Source organism: Alligator mississippiensis, chromosome 10, assembly GCF_030867095.1.
Source record: "Alligator mississippiensis isolate rAllMis1 chromosome 10, rAllMis1, whole genome shotgun sequence".
NCBI lineage: Eukaryota > Metazoa > Chordata > Crocodylia > Alligatoridae > Alligator > Alligator mississippiensis.
The window spans coordinates 59,639,309-59,662,133 of NC_081833.1; the positions used below are offsets into that span (position 1 = coordinate 59,639,309).

A 22,825-nucleotide genomic window follows, 5' to 3' on the forward strand; every position below is an offset into this window, starting at 1 on the left:
AAGTCAAAAATAGGTTGGCTAGTCATATTTTTTTTCCTCAGATTTGTTCTCTGTTCCCAGTTGATTAATGTTTGTATGAAATACAAAAGTCAGCAATGCCAACTTTGTATCCTTGCTGTCCCACTTTGAGAACCTGAACAGTGGTTCATGTTTTGGATGTTTGATAAATAAATTCTAATGCTAATCTGTTCATATCTGCTACACACTTAAAACTTTACTATAAAACATTTAATATGTTAATTTAACTGTCTAAGTCTAGTGCTAGATTTCAACAAAAATAAAAATTTAAAAGAGGAAGCAAGAACAAAAACTGAACTCCTTCTGCAACATAGTTCAGCAAGCAACTGGAATAATACAAATAAAACATAGAATTTTCCTTTCTTCCCATTCAGCTTAGAAACAAACCTCTCCCACTGCATCCTTTCCCAGCATACTTTCAGCAGCACTAGGTATCAATTGTATCAATAATAGAATATCAGATGCCCTACACAGTCACTTTCTACACACCACAGCAAAGTGTTCTGCAGTGTCACCTACATTACTGCAGACTTCTGCACCTTGGCCTCTGTGTCCCAGAGGAACTACTCTGTTAAAGTCTGCAAGACAATTGTTTCTTCAGAAGGTCAGTTTAAAACATCTAGAACAGTGAAGTTTAATAATTCCACACAGTTTAGCCTGTAGGGCAAATTAACCTGAATTCTGTATGATAATTTCAGGATCTGCAATCCAGGTACTAAAGATAATGAAAACAGGATACCACTTCTGTTGGCTGTCTTACATATAACAGCAAGCTGAATTCAAACTGCAAAAATAAATGTTAAGTGTTATTCTCCTACCTTCATCGTCTTTTAACTTACAGGTTTAATGAAAGGACATTGTAAAAGTACATTCTGAACTGTAATATCAGCAAACTGCTTTCCCTTAATTTTCTATTCCCATATTTTCCCTGGAATCATTGTACATTGTATCCTGGATGACGAGCAATCTATGGCTCCCTCTGCTTTGATTGGAAATGGATAGACAGTTGAAAGCAGCTAGTGGTATTTAAAGCTTATGGTGTTATATAACTCACAAGTAAAATTGGAGTGCTCAGTAAATAAATCAGAGGTCCTTTTAACGAGGACACAGTAAACATCGAATTATTTCATATACTTGCTAGCTTTCCATCTGCACACTAAATAAGGTGAGGAGGTATTTCAGAAAAGAAATAGGCAATCATTTAATTAAGAGTATAGTAATACATGTGCATGTGAGGGTAGAATTACAGTGATTTGGGCAACCTTTTCCTTTTGGTATCTCCTGACTCAACATTTCACTTTGCAAATTCTTTTTTTTACCTTTGTTTTCCTGATTAAGAGGCCATTTGGGATTTTAAAGCTGTGCTTTGGGTTAGCATTTATTAAATTGGCTTGATGATAATGTAGCGGTCTCATTAGGTTAGTAAAGTTTTCAATCAGACTGAGACTTCCATTGGTTCTAATTTGAGAGAGTACACTTTTTAAAAAAAAAAAGATTTTCAATTAAAAATAGGACAAGTAGAATAGAATACTTGATGATGGTTACCGGAGACCTTGAACTAAAAAGAGTCTCCAGGCTGACAGGATTACCTTATTACACCTGCATGTGTAGAGTATAAAGCATCTCTTCTTAAAACATTGCACAATCTGTTGTGTACAGTGGAAGAGAATATAAAGTTTTCTTTATTCATTTAAATGCAAGATCATGATTCTCCATTTGGACCTAAAGTCAGTGACAAAACTTGCTGAATTAGCAGTGTGCAGCATCAGCATCATATAGGACTTCTGTTGTGTTTTCATCTATCGTATTCCTAGCAAATAGTTTTTGTTCTGAAAACTACAACTCTTTAAGCCTTGCAGCAGCTCTTTTAACAAATCCATCATAATGTTACATGGCAAGACATTACGCTATTTGGACAGGAAAGTATGGCTCTTGTTGAATGATGATGGGTATAACCTGAAGTAGATGGTAGCAGAACCAAAACTGTGATTGCTCGGTGTGGGAATTCTGACAGAATGTAAACTTACCCATTATTATGATAACAATTGAATTCAGCATGCTGCCAGATAACTCAAGGCTTGACCTACCCTATAACCCCCATGCCTCACAACTCCCCAGCAATATGTGCCACAATCTTTTATCTCTTGCAGAGGCAACAGTTGATAAATTTACATCCTTAAAACTATTTTAACTACAAAACTTATATAAAAAAAGTCCAAGAATGTTTCATTGGGATTAAGCCAATATGTTTTATAGAAATATATTGGTTTCTATGTACATTTTTCAAAAAAGGCATTAAGTTTGATGAAATGAGATATTTTTTCAAGATGTTTTGAACAATCCAATTGGTTTTTATAGCAGGAACTTCTGAACTTGTAACTAGTTTGCAGAGGAAGGGTTGATCAGTAAGGAAGTTGAGTGAAAGAAATACCAACAAGTTGCCTTTTCTTACAAATTCTGTTCTTCCTTAACTTGCCAACATTTTTCTTTTACTTCACTTTCTTGTTCTTGTAAGATGTAACTATGGATGCATATAGTATGGTCTGTAATCAGTTAACTATTAGGAACACAAATTAAACTTAACAGGGAAATAAATTATTGTACATGCAAAGTAGCAAACTTGCAAAACTTGTTCTTTCAAACTGTTTGTTTTGTGTTTTCCTAAAAATATCCCAGAACTGGTGAACAAGTATTTCATAACACGTCTTGCAGTGTATTTTGCATATAAAATAGAAGTTGAACAGTATGTTCCTACATACTGAAGGAGAAGTATGTTCCTACAGTGATCTGAGAATGCATTTTATGTCTTTAAATAACTTTTTCAAAGTAGCCAAACTGATTATGGGCTTTTTTTTTTTAGCTGTTATTAATGTAGTTTTGTTTAAAAGTTCCTCAGAGGCGATGATGTTCCATGCACAGTTTCATTCTTCAGCAACATTATATGGCCAAGTTATAAAAATGCAAATTATTGTGCATTATAATGGCCTGAAATTATTGTGTTGTTATTTTCCCCCAAATGAAACAGAAAGGAATTTTTCTGATATCAGTTTTGAGGGAGCAAAGGAATTATTGCACAGATGCATTATTTTGTTTTGGATTATCTTAGATATTCACATAAAATATTAAAATTGTTGGATTTCACTTCTAAATGCCTTCTTTTTTTACCTTATTTTTTTCAGGTGTTCTCTTTGTGGATATGTGTGTAGTCATCCTCCTTCCCTGAAGTCCCATATGTGGAAACATGCGAGTGACCAAAATTACAATTATGAACAAGTGAACAAAGCTATTAATGATGCCATTTCACAAAGTGGCAGGTAATATAGCTCCATACAAACTACAGTATTCAATCTAGAATGTTCGTAGCTTCCATCATTGACCCCAAATAAATTCCAGTCTGGAAACTAAAAGGAAAAATATTTAATTGTTGTGTTTTTCTTGTTTTAGGTTTCAAGGGCAACTATCAGGAAAACCTTTATTGGAAGGCACTGAGGAAAATGCAGTACCTATTCTGGGGAGTTCAGACAACCTGATGGCATTTTCAGAGACCATTCACCAGACTACTAATGAAATTGCAGGTTCTGATGAAAATCAAAAACCCAACCCAACAATGAATACCTCATGCAACTTAGAAAAGAACTCCAGTGTGTCCCATCTTGGTACAGAATACTGTGTTCTACTCTTCTGCTGTTGTATTTGTGGGTTTGAATCTACCAACAAAGAAAATCTGTTGGATCATATGAAAGAACATGAAGGTGAAATAATAAACATCATTTTAAATAAAGACCACAACACAACTCGGATCACAAACTAGATGAAGCTCTCACCTAGAAAAGAAATGGACTTTCTAAAGTGTTTTTTTGCCCTATCTTTGTTAACATTGCCTGCGATAATTGCTAAAGAGAAGTAAAATTTACTGATTTCTCAAGTTGAATGGTTGATACAGTAAGAGAACATAGTTTATCTGGGAACTCATGAATTAACTAAAAAGATTAAATACCCTATTTTAAGGAAACCATGGAAATGATCCACTTAATCACATCTTCCCTGTGGTGCCAAGAGTGTGGATTTCTCAATGCCTGGTGCTAGTCCATTGTGCATCATACTAGGAGCTAAACAAGGTATTGGCTCAATTCAGAAGGCTTTTTTGCTCTGCAAGCATTAACAAGGTGTCAAACTTCTTTCAGGCAGAGTTTTTTTTTCTTTCCTGCAGTTGACAGTAGGCCAGATACAGTTTTATATAGTAGTGTTCTCCTGAAGTTTCTTGCTCAACTCTGACAGGTAAATAAGTGTATAGGGGAAGTTTCTCTTGATCAGTTTTTTACGACTACTCTCCCCAACTCAACTCTCTTTTTTTTTAATAAACACTGCTGGATGTTTATTTCACTCTCTGTGACTAATAAAGGTGCTGATTCAAAGTAGCAGAAACTGAGCAGACTGAAAGCAGTAGGCATCTTTGCTACTTATTTGATGGTCCAGTTCATAATACAGTATCTAATGTCTCTTGTTAGATGCATTGAGATAATATCTAAACATGATCCATTGTTCTTTAATAGCTTTCTTTAAATATTCAGTAAGACTTCTAAAAGTAAGTAGATCATGATATGTAAGTTGCTGCTTAACTAGTAGTTCGTTTTCAGCCTGTAATGAGCACAACCACCTTCTTTGGATGGGAACAGGTAATCAGTGAAAATGGAACTGATAAAAGCCACATTTTTTAAGTTGTATAGATACCTAAAGATGTGTGCGAGCACATAGTAGGACTGTCCAAAGTGCCTACATGCTTTTGAAAATACCAATAGGTAGCTATCTTTAGGTCCTTACGTAACAGTAAAAATCTGGCCTTATGATTTTGCTTGTAGAAATAATTCACTCAGAGTTGAGGTAATCTTTTCAAAATGTATTAAATACAAAAATTATATGGAAAATATCTTTAAATAGAATTGATCTAATTTGGGGAAATTGCTTCTCCCACTATACTAAAATAAAAATATGGTGGTTCTTAAATTTTACTGATGCACGTGATATGGATTTACAAAGGGAAGCTGTTTACTATATTTTTTTAAATCCTTAGAAATCCCTCTCTTTTTAAAAACCCTTTTACTTCTAAAATTATAATTGTCACCTTTTCATGTAGTGTCAGTAACCTGCATCAGTTTGTCTTTCAATTTGGAGCTACAGGATGTAGGAAAATTGCTTGGCAGCTCCGTCAAGATTATTTATGAAGCTGGCCACTAAAATGGTTTTAAATATAGATCTATTACCAAAAGGAATTGCAACGTATTCTTAAAAAACCTTTTAGCAAGCTCTTGAAATAGTTTGGTTTGGAACACTGCATTCTCATTTTAAGGGTAGCTTCAAAAAAGCATTTGCATTGAAGCACATCCCATTTCTTCAATGTGAATGCAGTTACCCATGTTTTAATTGCTCATTGTTTAAAAAAGGTTTATACATTATTTTTTAAAAAGTTAATCAGAAAATAGTTTCTTTTTATATTTATTACCTATTTCTACATCATTTCTGAAAAAAAGTGTTGCACATGCAGTATATAGCCTTTGTGGTGCTATTTTTCTAACTTCCATTATGGACTGTGAAGTTGGTCAAACAAAAATATTAGTAGGGTTTTTTAATATTTTCTTAATACTTAAAGGAGCAGCCTTGGTGAAAAGGCAGGATAAAATAATACTTCAAAAATAAGGTTTCAAGTATACTGGTGATCTTTAAAAATGGGTTTAAGTTTCTTGAACTTTGTCTGTCTTTTTTAAATATCCCTAGAATTTGCTTATACATTAGGTTACAAAAGAACAAAAGTTTCTTTAAAAACTGGTAAAGTTGTAATGTCATAAAGCCCATTACATTGTAGGTTTGATCTATCCAACGACTAAACACAATATATTTGTATCTTTTAAAATAAAAATGTAAAACAATTTATATTCTTTACATTTTTCAATCAAAAGGATATGTTGAAATTCATACAAGTCTAATTTTGACATTTTAAAGGCGTGATTTATTATTATAATGAACAATTTCAATCCAAGGTAGAAAACATTCAATTTGGGTACTGGCATTACCCTAAGCCACTAGGGTTGTGCAGTATTTGAGTATACTTAAGCCTCGTAATTTCTGGTTTTGTGTGTTCATCATCTAAGCTCCTTTTAGGGATCCAGTTTATTAGTCATTTGAAAAGCTGGTAAATTTAAAACTACCAAAGAATCCATAGTAATACGAATTTTAAATTACCATTTTAGACTCATGGAAGCTACAGTCAAATTAATTTTTCTGTAAGGGATCATGTATTTTAAGTTGTTACAGTAATGGAAATAAGTGAAGAACTTTTGAGACATCAACTGAAAGATGGCAGTGAGCCCAGAATAACAAAGCCAGTAAACTTTTTTTTAATCTAAATTAGTATTTTCTGTGTATGTGTGTGCACACCATGTTAAAATACAATGCATCAAACCCATCATTGTTAACAGGATTACTGCCCATGGTACATCTATTTTCAGCATGTTCTTCACCATTTTGTTATCAGTACCTTTAGTTAACCTTATGTTCTATAGCAGTATATAGATAATGTGGAGCCACCTAAAAACTGACAAAGGGAAATACTACAGATGCCAAGAAATAATTATTTCTAGTCTACAGAAAATAAACAATCTTCATAGGGAGAAATTTCTTATTCATTGCCCTATGCTGCTGTCAAGTCGCATTCAAAATTCCCATTGACTTTAATGGAAGTTCTGTATGTGAAGTGATTTTAGGATCAGTTCCTGAAAGCCACCTTTTTAATCAAGATATCTTCTTTGGGAATTGTGTGGTTTGTTTGGTTGCATGTTTTATAGTTTGTCAGGGAAGGGGGAAAAGTTAAAGCACTTTTTATGGTTATGGCATTTCAGTCTCCCCATTCTTTTAGGATTTAAAAATATTTTAGGATCTGCTGTCACAAGACTCCAGCAGACATTCAAATCTGCAGTGCTACATGCTTGATTTTCATTCAACTCTGCTCTAAGCAGGTTTTATTCAATGATATGGACTATAACTTTCAGCTATGGTTCTAGATGCCTACAATTCTACTAGAAAGAAAACTTTTCTTCATATATGTCAGTAATGGTGAAATAGCTGGGGATATATAATGTTTCCGCTTTAACCTGGCTCAGAAGAAGAGTGGAATTCAGATGGAGTTATTGTATTCTCCTTTTTCAGAAGCACTTATTTAATCATTAAAATAAATTATACAGTGGGTGCTCAAAGTAATATTGAATAAGATATATTTAATAGAAATTTACATTTGTGTTATTCATGGATGGGGTACATGTATTTTTTTAAGAAAAGGTATTATAACACTATGGCACTGCTTTTATAGCCAAAGTATAAAAACTTTTAGAAAACTGACATGTAAAAACTGCAGTTAATTCTGACACTGTATCTTATTAAAATAGGAAGACTTGCATTTTATAAAATTATCCAGCACATTAAGCTGCATGCCTTAAGCTCTCTAGGATTGTGTTCCTGATAGAACAGATTATCTGTTTGGAACTATGAAGCAAAGTCTGTAGTACTACTTTAACTACCTTCTGAAATACTGTACAATGTTAGAATAATTTATTTTGCTTTACAGGAGTTTGTCATGTATTGACTTTAATATTGTATTTTGGTAATAAACTTTTTTTGTTAAACACTTTACTTTTCTGCTTTATTTATGCAGAATTAAACTTAGGAATGTTATGAAGGGGAAGTAAATTTGTAGCCAGTAGATATGATGCAAAAAAATAGATGCTTAAATCAAAATTCAAATTACTAAAATGTTGTTCAGAAATTTTTTTCTACTGTTTCACACCTATTTCAAAGAATTTCAAGAATATTGCTAAAATAATATTAATACAAACTAGTACACTACTCTAACACATCTCTTGCAAGCTAATTATACTTCTGAAAATGCAGTATAGATGCATTTTTCCTTTCTGCCCCAGAAAGCAGCAAAAAATTTTAGCTGCATGAGGGACTGCTAGTACTGATAAAGCCAGGAGGTCTGTGTTGAGTCTGATCCTGAGTCAAGCAGAATGGATAATACCAGTAGTGTTTGGGAAATGTAGTAGAAAGGCCCCTTTTGAAAGATGCAGCAAGTACCATTAGGTATGTCCCTAGGATGGACTAGGGTCATTGTGCTTTGTGTAAGCACAATGCCTCTTTCATACAAGGGCCATAATTTATTAACACACTGAAGCCAAAGGACTAGATTCACAAGTGGTTTTACATGCTGAACGGCTAAGGATTGCAACACCTATTCTAAGTGCCTGTTCCTATAGGGCCCCTCTAGATGTTCAGGTAAAGATGTGGTAAGATCTGATGCAGAATCTGCGCAGTCACACCTCCTGCCATGCCACATGTGCATAACAGGAGTCATGATTGTGGGATCCACTGTGAGCCTTGTGAGCTGATGGGGTTCACAGCCAGGGCAGCACATGAAAGACTGACCCCACTGCAAGCCTTGTCAACTGTGGGGCTTGCAGCAAGTTGTGCACCCCGGTGGCTGGGAGCCCTGTCAGCTGATGGGTCTTCCAGCCACAGGGGAGCACCTGGCCACATGTTCAATTAATGGCAGGATAAAAACAAGCCACAAAGTTAATACATATTTTTTGTGGAATAGCTTTGTGGCTTCTTCCTTCCTTGTTTTATGATGCCGTTAATTGATTGAATGTGTAGCTGGCTCACAATTTAAGGCATGATTAACTGGTTAATCATGCCTTAAGTGTAATGTGGAGATGAGGCCATGGTGATATCCACAGCCTTGCATTAAACACCTTAGTTCTCTAGGGGAAGAATTAGGTGTCTCAGAATGGGATATAAAACAGCCTGCATGCTAAGCAGATAGCCACCTCAACTAAAAGGGACTGTGAGGTCTGAGGTTTATCTTAAATCCTACCCACCCCTCTGCAAGACTCCATGAGAAGGTCAACTCCATTCTTTTAAGAAATGGCAAAAGAAAATAAAAAAGGGGTGGTGCCATAGTAGTTAAGGTACTTACCCTGGATCTGGGAGACTGTAACAGCTCCCCACCCATCTTACCTGCCCGCAGCACAGATGCATGGAGCCCATGTGCCCATGGCAGCACTGCATCGGCTGGAAGTGCACTTCTGATTGGCCTGGAGTCCCTAAGCAATGAGACAAAGGTGCACAGCAGATGGGGGCAGGGGAACAGCAGCAGAGGGACTAGAGACAGCCCCAGCTGTTCTCACCCCCAGAGAAGCCCAGAGGAGGTGCAGACCAGGTGTCCTACAGGGGATAGCTAGCTGGCTGCACCCCAAGCGGCAGTTAAGGAGCCAGCTGCATCTGCCCAGGGCAGGCAAGAAGGGAAGCTGGGATCCCAGTGCCCACCACATGTGATGGGGAGATGCCATAGGCAAACCCTGCAGCAGGAACCACTGAGCCAGATCCAAGTGGCAGCACAGCAAGGACTGAACCCTCATCTGAGAACACCCACATGAGGACCTTAGCTCAGCCATTCTGGCTACAGGTTCCTGGGGACCACCCACAGAGGGTAACCAGGGAAAGGCTTCCCAAAGCCATGCCCACACCACATGGGTCCACCAGATAAACATGCAGATGAGGTGTTTGCCTGCAGGCAGCTAGGAGGGAGCACAGGCCTCGTGGGGGCATGAAGACAGCCATCCTGAGGCGAAGTCATACCTGGCTCGGTGCCCACACTAGGAAGGTCCACCTAGAGAGGGCACCTTCCTGGAAGCCAAAGAGGCCTGATGAGAGGAGTGAGGGGACATAGGGTCCAAAGTAGCTTGCAACCTCAAGGAAGAGGAAGAGGCTAGGGACAGTGAGGCTCCAGCGCACTGCCTGTTTTTCCAGGCCAAGCCATTTTGAGTTTGTCTGGTCAGTTCAGTTAACATTATTTCTGAGCCCTACATTAGCACAAGCAAGGGAAGAGGACCCCTAAAGGACAGCAGCCTCAGCCTAACACTGTGGGATGTGTCATGTGACCACCTCTGACGTCCCAACAACAGCAAATATCACCTTAGTGGAAAGGGGTAGGGTGTAGAGGAGGAGGAGCCCCCCAAAAGACATGATATTGCAGTCACATCCATCCCACAAGAAAATACTGGAGCATCTCCAGGTGAGTACAGCATCATCATCTGAATGTCCAGTTGTGACAGCTGAGTGGGTGAGGTGTGATGTAGCTAGCCGCAGGACATGCCCATGATGCTGCGGCAGTAGCACCAGGCAGGAGCCTGTCACAAAGACCCAGGTTAAATTTTCCCTCTGGCTAAGGGGACTCAAATTCATATCACTGACCTCCTAGGAGAATGCCAGGACCACCAGCACTATAGGTGGTCCCTCACTGATGCAATTTCATTTTCCATAAACAGCCACTGGGTCAGAAAAAGTTAGTATGATTATTTTATTTAGACTTGTAGTTAGGACACTCTTCCAAAAGGAGACCAGGGTTCCAGTACCTACTCAAGTAAATAGCTAAATATTTTATCCAATTACTGTTTTTGTTTGAACAGGGACTGGACATGGTATTTGCCTCTCCCAGGGAGGTACTCAAACCACTAAATTTAGATAGTCCTATTTGTGCTTTTTCTTGTGCCCACCCCTAATGACTGTAGAGATTCCTTATAGAGTGGAACAGTATCAATAGCACAGACTGAGTGCCCCCACCTGCCCATACTGTATTACTTATAGTAAGCAGTACACTCTCATGGAAGGTGGGAGATACGGGTTTAGGGAACCTTTTAGGGAGATGAAAAAATTGAAACCACGTCTCTCACATTCTGAGCGAGAACATTAAAATCTATCTCCAACCCTGTGTTCCATACAGAGTCTGAGCTGGTAGGCATATTCAGAATACTAAGTCCATTATGCAAAGAAATACTAGGTTATGGATGGACACGTTCAAGAATGAAATAGGTATCAAACTGCTCAATGCTGTCAAGGCTAAGATGCTTCTGCCCAGAAACAACTTTCAGCACCTGACAAACTTGAATGCTGAACACATTACAAGCACCCACAGCATCAGGTGGAAGTTGAACAGATGTTTGAAGGATCACAATTTTGCACTTGGGAACATAAGTTAGTGGGTCCATTGACTGGATTTCAAAATCCAGAAAAAACATCAAATGTTGTAGAAAAAATATATAACTTGAAGTTTAACACGGCCTATTTTGTGTACACAGTGCCTTCATATAACAAGGCAGACCTAGGTCTGCTAAGGAAGTACAGGTTGGATGAATGGACTGTAAGGTGGATAGAAAACTGACTGGATCATCAGGCCTACAGGGTAGTAATCAATGGCTGTATGTCTAGTTGACAGTTGGTATGAAGTGGAGTGTCCCAGGGGTCAGTCCTGGGGCCAGTTTTGTTCAGTGTCTTCATCAGTGAGCTGGAAGATGAGACTGAGTGCACCCTCAGCAAATTTTCAGATGGCACCAAGCTGGGGGGAGTAATAGATATGCTGGGATGCTGGGGTGTAGGGCTAGGATTCAGAGACACCTAGACAAATTGGAGGATTGGACCAAACAAAATCTCATGATGTTCAATAAGGAGAAGTGCAAAGTCCTGCCCTTAGGACGGAACAGTCCCACGCACAGCCAGTACAGGCTGGAGAGTGACTAGCTAAGCAGCAGCTCTGCAGAAATGGATCAGGGGTTGCAGTGAGCAACAAACTAAATATGAGCCAAGAATGTGCTCTTGTTGCAAAGAGGGCTAACAGCATACTGAGCTACACTAGAAGGAGCATTGCCAGCGGATCATGGGAAGCAATTCTTCTCCTCTATTCTTCACTGGTGAGGCCACATCTGGAGCACTGTGTCCAATGTTCGGCCCCCCACTACAGAAACAATGTGGACAAGTTGATGGGAGTCCAGCGAAGGGCAATGAAAATGGTCAGGGGCTGGGGACATGACTTATGAAGAGAGGCTGAGGGAACTGGGCTTATTTAGTTTGGAGAAGAGAAGACTGGGGATTTAGTAGTAGCCTTCAACTACCTGAAGGGTAGTTCCAAAGAGGATGGAACTAGACTCTTCTCAGTGGTGGCAGATGGCAGAATAAGGAGCAATAGTTTCAAGTTGCAGCAAGGGAGGTTTAGGTTAGATATTAGGAAAAACTTTCTCACTAGGAGAGTAGTAAAGCACTGGAATAAGTTGCCCAGAAAGGTGTGGAATCTGTATCCTTGGAGGTTTCTAAGACCCAACAAGACAAAGGCTTGGCTGGGATGACATAGTTGGGGATGGTCCTGCTTTGAGCAGGGAGTTTGACTAGATGTCCTCCTGAGGTCCCTTCCAACCCTCATTTTCTATGAGTCTATGAAGTCTATATATTGGGATGAAAGGAAACTAATCAAACGGTGTCATCACTAATAATGAGGCTGCTCTAGGATGACACAACTGGAATAGAATTAGCTAAAGCACACTTGATCCTTAAAATATAGGCAAACGCATCCTTTTATAATGAAGGGTATGTGAACATAAAGCTAGTTTTGGGGCATGCAGATTTGCAGGTAATTTCAGTTTAAATCAGTCGTTTGTACAGACCTGTTGATTAAATAGGTAAAGCTAAGAGATCAGACAGGCAATTTGTTTACACATTACTTCTAAGCAATATAAAGAATCAGGTAAAGGTGAGCATTTGCCCTGTTTCAGAAACGTCTTGTGTTTGCTTGCTCCTTTGATATTTGGCTAAGATCTTATTTTTTTAATCCAAATCATCATCTCAGGTATAATTACCCAATGGGCTTTCAGCCAACATATCAGGTTGTGTTTCCTGCAGTCCCTGACAATGATGTACAATACAGAAGAGTGACTATAGCGTACTGCTTGTTTGTGGTCGTTAGAGACTATAGACACTTGGCTCAAGAAAGAGCACCACCTGGTTGCTCTATTCCAGGGGTGGGCAAAATACAGCCCACCCCTGGAATGCAGCTGTATTTGTCCCATCAATTGATCCTATCTGGCCCGCCGGCTGCTTCTGGCAGGGCTGAGTCTCACACTACTCCACTCTGCCACAGCCAGGGCTGCCTCTGTCCCCTCCCCCACTCACATCCATTCCCCCACCACCGTCCAGCTTCCTGTTATTGCTCCGCAGCCCGGGCACTGCAGCCACCGGCAGCCAGGCCTGCACAGGACAGGGCATGATGCAGCATGCCAAGTAGACTTCCTGCCTGCTCACCCGCCACAACGAACTGCTGCTGCTGCAGCACCCAATGTCCATGCCGGCCCCAGGGGCAGGGAGCTCAGTCTGTAGTAGCCCCCTTGCAGCAGCTAATCGCAGCCGGTAGTAGCTGGCAGGACAGCTACGTACTCAGTGCACTGCATTATGCCCCAACCTGTGCAAACCAAGCTGCCAGTGGCCATGGCGCTAGGACTGCAGTGCCAACAGAAAACTGGAGGGAGCAGGGGGAGAAGGAGACTGCATGCTGCATGGCCTGGCCTGGCCCCAGCTGCAGCAGAAAGGAGCGGTGAGGGGCACAACCCTCCTCAGCCATGGCCAGCAGGCTGGATAGGATCAGTTGCCCTCCTCCCCCCAGCCCTCAACAGCTCACCAGACTTCCAGCCCAAATAACTGTCACCCCCACAGGTCTACCCTGTACCAGTTCTGGGACAGATCATCAGAGAACTGTTGCCAACACCAGCTCTCTGATAGTCCCCCTAGCTCTGCTGCACTCACTCATTTGGTGCAACAGAGACTTTTCCATGGGTAAAACATAAATTGCTCTTGATGGTCCTAGTATTTGAGAGAAATCTGTGTATATGCCTTTTCTTTGACAGTTAAGTCCTCCACCAGCTCTGAGAAGCCTGTAAAGATAGGTGCTAATATTCTAAAGTGATGGCTATTGCTAATTGCTTTAATTAATCTAAAATACTTGAAACTGACTTTAGCACTTGCCCTTAGAGGCGAGGAGCATTTTATACAAATTTCTCAGGTTTTGCCATTATACAAATTATTCAAAGTAAGTGAACACTGCATTTTGCATATCTGATTACATTAGTAGTTCAGGATTGTTAGGGGAATTTGTGTTGCTGGAGCTCATGCAATATTCTTTCCATATGGAAGTCGTATGCAGATGCCTTTAATCATTTATTCATGTGTTAGGAACTTCACACCACTTTGTTTAGCAATCTGATATAACTGCTTAGTTTGAGTTTCAGAAGTTAAATATTTCAGTCACAAAATTTACACATCTTAAAACTCTAAATGCATAACTTTTTAAAAACTGTTTTTGTAGTTTCTTATTCCATCTTGATGTCACTTTATCTAAACTAACTGAAAGCAGTGGAAAAATAGATTAATTATTTTCCGCCCTACAGGTAGCATACGTTTCCTGAAGTTACATTTCCATTAAAAAAATAAACAAACAAAAACAAATCTTTTCACCCCCATTTATCCATATTCTGTATATGTCTTTCATTTTTCATTACACTGGTGTGAATAAAATTACTCATCTGTGCACAGTAAGTCACACTGACTAAAAGCTGACCCTTATGTGCTACATGTCCCATGGTATTTAGTACTAAAAAGGTAAATCTAACATCTCACGTTGCAAAGTCCGTAATTCCTCAGCTCCCATATTTTGCAGTCATTAACAAAGGAATTCAGTCCCCACTTGAATGCCACCTGCTATACTGCTTCAAAAAGGGCATAGGGTAAATGCTATTATTTTCTACTGGCTTGCAATGAAAAGCTGCATTGGCTTTCTTTTATTTTGAGACTCTGTGAGAACAAATAAAATATGCACGTACATGTAAGCATGCACGTACACACACTCACAGATTTGTCTTAATTTTGTGCCTGAACCCAATATGTGTAAAAATGGATGCACTTTATAAATGAATAAAATTAGTTGTTTAAACTGAGCAATGGGTTAATCACTGAATGAAAACTATATTTAGGAATTTAACACTGACAGTTATAGTTTATTCTTTAGCATCTCCAGGCTATTATTAGACTATATTGTACTCCTGTCATGACCAGTTCTGAATTATAATGTGATTCTTAAAGTAATATGCTGTAGTTATAGATTTCATAGGTTTGACAAGAGTTAATTTGAAAATTTTATGAAGCCGTGTATGAAATGGATGTATTTCAACTACGTTATGTGAAGAATGTTATTTGTGAAAGAATTTGAAGTTTTTAAAAGAATCAAGATATATTCAGTCTTTTGCCATATAAAAGCTGAAAAATTCAGTAATTCCTGTTACATACTACTGAAGTAATGCCAATTACCAACCTTGTCTAACCACCAGTAAAAGTTTCTAAACCATTTCCACCAACCATCAGAATTGATTTAGATATAGTTCATATTAAACTCCACTCCATTCTTTTCATTTTGGCATACAAGTGATAGTCGCCAACATACATTCTACTACCTGCAATCCAGCAAGACCAAAAGATGGCAAAGAAAGATTATTAGTATTGCACAGGTTAATTGCTTTTTGGAGAATCAGCAAAGTAACCTCTTGGGGTATGATCATTTCACACTACATAAAATTAGTTGAGATGGGGCCTGGTCAAAACTCAAGTTGAAGAATTCCTAAAGAAACCCACAATCTTTAGGAGGCTGTAATAACAATTCAGAAAGTGATTCTTACCTCATAATCATGTTGAATCTATACCATTGCCTAGCATTAACAGAGGCACTGAATTGCTTATACTTGTTACAGACTGGATGAGATCTAAACGTGAGTGCTTATTTGTTCTCGAAGTTTGGATGACATTTTAGACAAGCTCTGATATTTAGGCTTAATTTCAATTTGAAAGATCACAAGTCCTTTGTGATTACACCTTAAATTTCTCCAAAGCACAGGGAAAGCAAAAGGAGCAGATCAAGATATTCTCCAAGATATTGTCGACATAAGAAAACTCTACTAATTTAATTAGCATCTATACAACAGGTTACACTAATTTAATTAATTAAATTTCTAAAATCGATTTAATTAAATTGGTACATTTTAATTGAATTGGCACAATTTACCAATTAAATTGGTAGACAAAGTCTTAAGATTAAGTAACTATTTCAATTTTTGCTAAGATATTATTTGGCATATGGAATTTGCCTTTACCCCTGTTACTATATATTACCAGTGAAGTTGGTAGCACTACTGATTATGAACAAGAGCTTTTTTCAGTTGCTTATAACTTTGGCAATCCTTAATCATTTGACTTGAGTCCCCTTATGCACACGATCTGCCTCTAGATTAAATTCTTTGTTTTTGTTTTCTTTAATTTTAGCCAAAACAGCCTGTTTCTGAGAATAAAGTTTGGAAATATACATTTTGTCAGTGGTTTAAAAAAAATTCTAATGACATTTACCTTGCATAGGTAAAATGCCCCTAAGCTTCTAAACAGAGGCTTACAAGGTTCTTTGTGTACAGTCGATGTGATATATTTTAATAAATCAACTCAATTGTCGGAAAAATTGTTCTTTGCAAGCTTTTGGGTACAAATACCCGTCTTCAGGCACAGAGAGTCTGCTGGTGAAATGTGTGGCAGTGAGGATCAGAGGATAGAAGACAATAGTTTACTGTCTAATGTCTATTGTCTCCTATCCCTCTGATCCTCACTGCCATAATAATAAATAATAAATACACTGTATACAGATCATGCATTTGCATTTTCACAGGCCTGCATTTTGCATTTTGGTTCTATTCTACCCGGGAGAGCATACAATTCTCCAGCAGACTCTCTCTATGCCTGAAGAAGAGTATTTGTGCTCAAAAGTTTACAAAAAAACATTTTTCCAACTATTTAGTTGGTCTAATAAAAGATATGGCATCTACCCAGAGAACCTTGTTTGTCTATGAGCTTAGAACAACACAGCTACAAACAACAACCCTAAACAGAGGCTTAACATTTGACCAGAACTGGTGCCTGTTTTTTCAGGGATGTGCCTTTTGCAGGCCTGGAAAACCTCACCCAAAGATAGCCAGGTTGTAAGGATTTGAAATATTGCAATGGCAGCATTTTAGAGTTTATCAGCTAAAATCTCCAAAGAGTCTATGTTCCTGTATGTGAACAGACTGTACTCATTCCATTCTCAGAGTGACATGGCATGATACTCTTTTAAGGACTGGGCTACAGGGGCAAAGATGGACCTAGGCCTTGGTTGGCTTATTTGGTAGAAATGATCAGGGAAGGGAAAAAGTGGCACCCAAGAGAAAGTAAATTTAAACACAAAAGAAACAAAATCCAGATCGGGACAGCGTAGATTGGGACTTGGGGTCTGGTTAGATTGTGACTGAAGGGGGAGAGTAGTAGGACTGGATGGACAAAGACACAGGAGATGGGGAAGAGAGAGAGCTGGGACTGACAGAAATGGCTCAGATTGGAAGCCAGATGGCAGAGTGAAAGACACCAAGAAAAACTGGGGGACAGGGAAGAGACTGGCTGGACCAAATGGATTAGAGACCAGTGCAGGTGGAATAGGGTAAGACACAAACCTGAAATGAAGCTGGGGCAGAGGTTCTTTGTTTCTAGACCTTAACTTGCATTGAAGGGCAGCTAAAACTACACCACTTTTCTAACTCACTTCTCTAAGTGATGTAGATGTCAGAGGGATGCCACTTCACTACAAATGGATTTTGGAGTTGGCACGTTTTGCAAAGCAAACATGATGCACTTTATTTTCCTGAAACATATTTAAAAACATACACAGCAAATACAAAAATGTAAACATGATAGGAAAACAGCAATTAGACAATGTAAGACAGCAATTAGTAAAACAACAGTTTACTAATCTACTTTCATCCATATTGAAAAAATTTTAAATGAGTACCAATTCAAATTTGCTACATTCACAGTTGCCAGACTCCAGGGGGCTGACTGAATTTTACAGCGATGGTATGTTTAGCTACATTAATAAGTTCGGGTATGTCTGAACATTCAGTTACACCTACATACCGGTTTGTTTTTAGTGTATCAAACATTAGAAATAAATTACGATAGGGAACTTTTGATATGCTCTTCCCTTTAAGGAGAAAAAAAATCTGTACTGCAAGTCTCCATGTACTTTTGCTGGAGTGAGGCTACACAAGAACGTCTGTCCAGTATTTTATTTCAGGTGACTAGCAAAGACAGAGATGACAGAAAATACAGATAAAAAAGTCATTTACAGCCCAAGGATGGATGCTTGGAGAGATTCCACACTTGGCAGTGTGAGCACATTACTATTTAAGAAAGGAATAGCTTGTATCTGGACTTTTATTTCCTTCTGAGGACGACAAGCTGACTTGTCAGCAAGATGTAAGCTCCGTGTTTTGTCCAAGCCCTCCGTGTGGGTTCTTAAACCCTCCACATCTTGTTTCTTAAATCCTCTACAACACGGCATAATCAAAACCATGCCCTCTGACTTCCAGAAAAAACATCCCACATGCTATGCCCCAGGCAGGCAAATCAAGCTTGTTTTCATTCTCACAGCAGCAAGGCTCACTCCTCCACGCGCTTTCACTACAGACGTCCCCTGAGGGCCTGATTCCTGCCTTGCACCAACAAACCCACGTTTCGCACTTCCTCCGCTCCCCCTCCGGGCACTTCCTTCCTCCTGCACAGCCGTCCCCACCACACAGCGCAACCAGGGCCTGGGCCTGCCCAGGGCTTAGGCACGAGGCACCACGCAGGCCTCAAAACCAGGACCCCGGCTTGCAATGAGTGCAATACTATTCTCCTCCTCCTATTAGCAGATACCATGACAGGCTAGTCTGTCTTATTATTACAATAATAATGACCAGGCTGGCCATCATCATCATCATCTTGCGATGATGGTAATAATAACTATTATTGTTATTATTAATATGAATGTTACAATAATAATCACTCTTCTTCTTCTTCATAGTATGATAGTAATAACGATGGCTTCTTGTTTTTATTGCAATTATTAGTATTATTAGCAGCAATTGTTCTTATTGTTAATATTACGATACTAATGACTTATTGTGATTGCAACTATTATTATTAGCAATTGTTCTTATTGTTAATATTACGATACTAATAACGGTGACTTGTGATTGCAATTAGTATTATTAGCAGCAATTGTTCTTTACGATACTAATAATGATGTTATTGTTGTTATTGCAATTATTATTATTAGCAGCAGCAGCAGAGGGGCCGGGCCGGGCCGGGCGAGGATAGGCGAGACGAGCCGCCCCCCCCGGGCAGGCGGTGCCGGGTCCCGGCTCCGGGAGACAATAGGCGCCCGCGCAGTCTCGCGCCTCCGGGGGCCGAGGCGGCTCCGCGCAGGCAGCGCCGGGCCAGGGCGAGCAGCCGCCTCCCCGCTCCGCCTGCGCCGCCCACCCGGCCTCGGCTCCGTTGCGTCGCCAGGTAGCGGCCCCGGCCCCGGCCCCGGCCCCGGCCCCGGCGCGAGGGGAGGCGGGCGGCCAGGCCGGTGCAGGCCGCGCGGGAACCGCCGTGCGTGGGGGAGGCCCCGGCCCCGCTGCAGCTCCCTCAGCCCAGCCCCGGCCCCTTCGTGCCCCCGCGGGCTCCTCCCTCGGCACCTGCCCGTCCCCTCCGGCCCGCCGGGCCTCCTCCCCTGCGCCGGTGCCGGACACAGAGTCAGCCTGCGACTTCTGTGCGGGGCACCTGAGGTGGGTCTCGCCGGTCGCGTTTGTTTCCAGAGACGGGTTAAAAGAGGCGACCGCCGCCGGCGAGCGGGGTGGGTGGGGACCTCTTGTGTTTTGCTTTCAGAGCTGGGATTCAGGCACAAAAATGACAAAAATTGCGTGGTTCGGTGTTGACGCCCTCGGCAGCGAGGTGCGCCCCGGTGGCCTTGCGCTGACTTGAGATCTGACTCTTGGTCCTTACGTATTTTTCTTATTCTCTCATTTTTGCTTTTTTTGTTTTTGAGATCTCTGACTGTTGGTCCTTAGGTATTTTTCTTATTCTCTCATTTTTTGTGATTTTTTTTTTTTGTTTTTTTTTAAACTACACAGTAGTCTAAACATTACCAAAAGGTGGGGATTTGTGCAGCTAAATTAATTCTGTTTTACAATGTTATCCATTCTCAGGTTTTCTTTGGCGTAGTCACTGTTGCATCCAGTGACCCCCCTCAAAGATCAAGGACTTGAAACCGAAGGACTGATTTTTCTGAGGGCTCAGCGCTTCCTGAAAATTAGGCCTTGTTTTAGCTGTCTTAGGTTGGACACCCACAGTCATAAATTAGGGAAATCCTGCATTTCTGGACACCCACAGTCACCTGGGTCTCCCACAGTCTGGACACCCACAGTCACTGGGTCTCCAAATCCTGGAAACAGTATATGAAGTTAACCTTGAGCATCAGCCTTTGTAGCATTGGCACTAACGTTTCTTTTTCACTCATTTTTTATGTGTTTGAGTTACAGAGACTGTCATTCTTGCTTTTTAATAAAACGAATGCATAAATTATATGAGTAGAACTTTTTTAGGCCTTTATTTACAATAAAATATGCTTCTGTTTGCTTTCATGGCCTGTCACACACTTCTTAGTGGTATTTGTCATAAAATGACAAACAAGTGTTTGGATTTGAATATTTATTCTTTGGTGTTTTAGGAATCGGACTGAAGAATAATGTATGGAAGTTTCTGACATCATGACAACCATCAGACAGAGAAAGGGAATAAAAGTCACAGAAGTTGCAGAAGATCATCTTTCACAGAAGAAAAATGTGAAGTCTGATGGGAGAGTTCCATCTGGTGGGTAATTAACAGGAATGTGGCATTATGGACTCTCACTAATGCTAAATTTTTGGTACCTTCACTTCCATACATGAAAATTAGGTATCCTATCAAAGTTTTCTAAGTATTGACAGAATTTAGGATAAAAACTATAATCAACGGGACAAAGTGCCACCATAGATTATGGCAATGTGGGGTTTTAGTCTATTTTCAAATGCTAGTTACAGTGAAATTATTTTTAACGTTGTGGTACCTGACCTATACAGTTTAGCATAGTTTGATTGCTTGGCTTAGAATGTCATAGGACAAGATGACAGACCTCCAAAACCACACAACACGGTTTAAAATTGGAAATGTATCCTACAAACAGAGCAGCAGTTCCCAATCTTGGGGTCATGACCCCATTTGGGATCACAACAATAAAAAATGGGGTCGCACATGCTTGGGAAGAGAGACATGGGGGGCACATGCCCCCCAGATGTGTGATGCCTGAGGCAGGTTCAGGGCTCTACCCTGCTGCCCTCCCCTGAGACTTCCAGAGCAGAGCAGAGCGGAGCGGACAGGCTCAGTGCTACTGCTGGGAGCCACATGCTGGCTGTGCTGCTACAGTGAGGTGCCCCCTGCCCACCCAGCAGCAGCGGGGGCACAAATCCATGCTGCAGCTGCTGCTGGGCAGGCAGGAGGAGCCTCACCATGGCAGTGTGGATGGTGTGGAGTTCCCAGCAGCAGCACCAGGTGCCGCTCTCTGAGCTGCAGAGGCCCTGTGGGGAGGGCAGCAGGGCGGGGAGCCCTGAGCCCGAATCCTCACCCTGCACCTTCCCCACGGGCTCTGCTCGAACTGTGTCATCCGTCTGCAGGGGGAGAGGACAAGTGCTGGGAAGAGGGAGGAGCCGGGCTCCATGCTCTGTTCCAGCTGCAGCAGCTGCCACCTCCCACTGCTGTGGGGGGCCTGCAGGCCACGGGCCCTGGGTCTGGTCCCATAATCCTGGAAGCTTGGACCCCCCTGCTGGCAGGGGGCTGCAGGTTGGGAGTGAGGGGCCCTGCTGTAGAAATGGCATCATAAATGGGGTTATGCTGAGGGAAAGTTTGGGAAGCACTGCGATAGAGGGTCTTAAGATAACATAAGCTGTGATTTTTATTTATTTATTTTTTTTTAAACTTAAGAATTTGAGTGCCCCATCTGAAAGGAATTGGATTTGCAGTATAAAAGCACACATGGGTAACATGTGGAATGGGGGCTTTAGCTGCAACCTTTTTGGTTTTTGTAGACTTGCAGTGTTACCTATAAAGCATTTTTTACTTTGTTGACCTCTGAAGATAATGAAGGACAACATTTCAAGTTCTTGTATGAAAATACTTTGAAAATTCACACAGTCAATTTCATTGCTTTTTTATTTTTAAGGGCCAAAACTTAGTCTGCAACCTCTGCCTTTGCAAAATTCTCTCTTCTCTTGTGTATGTATTTTGGATAGATGGGAAGCCATTTACCCAATTTATGTTGTCTACTTATGCTATGGTCTAAGTCAGAGGTGGGCAAAATATGATCCACAGGCCAGATCCAGCAAGTCAAGTAAATGGATCCAGCCTGTAAATGGGTAGGAGCTCCAGCTCTGGCAGATGTGTGGTACTGGGCAGCCAGGGCTGCTTCTGGTGTGCCAGGTGTGCTCGTACTCTCTCTCTGTCCGTCTCAGCTGGGGCTGCCACTGGCGCTGAAGCATGAACCCACCTGCAGCTGTAGCACCTTCCCTCCTCCTTCCCTAAGCCCAGACCAGGCAGCTGCCCAAACACAACTGCCATTTTCGAGGTGCAAGGGTCGGGGTGTGCTACTGCTGCAGGTGGGTTCAAGCTTCTGCTCTGGTCGCAGCCCACAGCTGTAACACGCCCCTCTCCTCCCCCACCACTCCTGGAGCCTCAGCCTGGAAGCTGCTGGCCACAGCTGTGTTTGGGCAGCTGTGGAGGTGGCCAGAAGATGCGGGGTCCAGACGCTAAGGGGCAGTGGGGCATGCTAAAGCTGCAGGTGGGTGTACTCCAGCCATGGGGATGCAGTGGGGCATGCTGAACCTGTGAGTGGGTTCAGGCTTCTACACTGGTTACAGCCCTGGGAGGGAGGGATAGAGAGAGGGAGAGGTGTGGTCCAAATAGCTGCCCACCCCTGGTCTAA

General features: G+C 41.0%; 2 protein-coding genes across 5 annotated transcripts in view; both read left to right on the forward strand.

The window, feature by feature from the left end:
• The window catches only part of ZNF507 (zinc finger protein 507), a 33,564-nt gene extending 25,871 nt beyond the window's left edge, over positions 1–7,693 (forward strand). For both annotated transcript variants that reach the window (XM_006263265.4, XM_019492946.2), the window contains exons 6-7: positions 3,198–3,332; positions 3,463–7,693. In XM_006263265.4, the coding sequence (XP_006263327.2) occupies positions 3,198–3,332; positions 3,463–3,829 (502 nt within the window). In that variant the 3' untranslated portion in view covers positions 3,830–7,693. The remainder of the gene's footprint in view (positions 1–3,197; positions 3,333–3,462) is intronic.
• A 10,850-nt stretch (positions 7,694–18,543) lies between these two features.
• The window catches only part of DPY19L3 (dpy-19 like C-mannosyltransferase 3), a 69,869-nt gene continuing 65,587 nt past the window's right edge, over positions 18,544–22,825 (forward strand). The window contains exons 1-2 of one of the 3 annotated variants that reach the window (XM_019492936.2): positions 18,544–18,779; positions 20,540–20,682. In XM_019492936.2, coding sequence (XP_019348481.1) covers positions 20,562–20,682 — 121 coding nt within the window. In that variant the 5' untranslated portion in view covers positions 18,544–18,779; positions 20,540–20,561. The other 2 variants (XM_059713840.1, XM_006263264.4) reach the window with 2 other exon arrangements.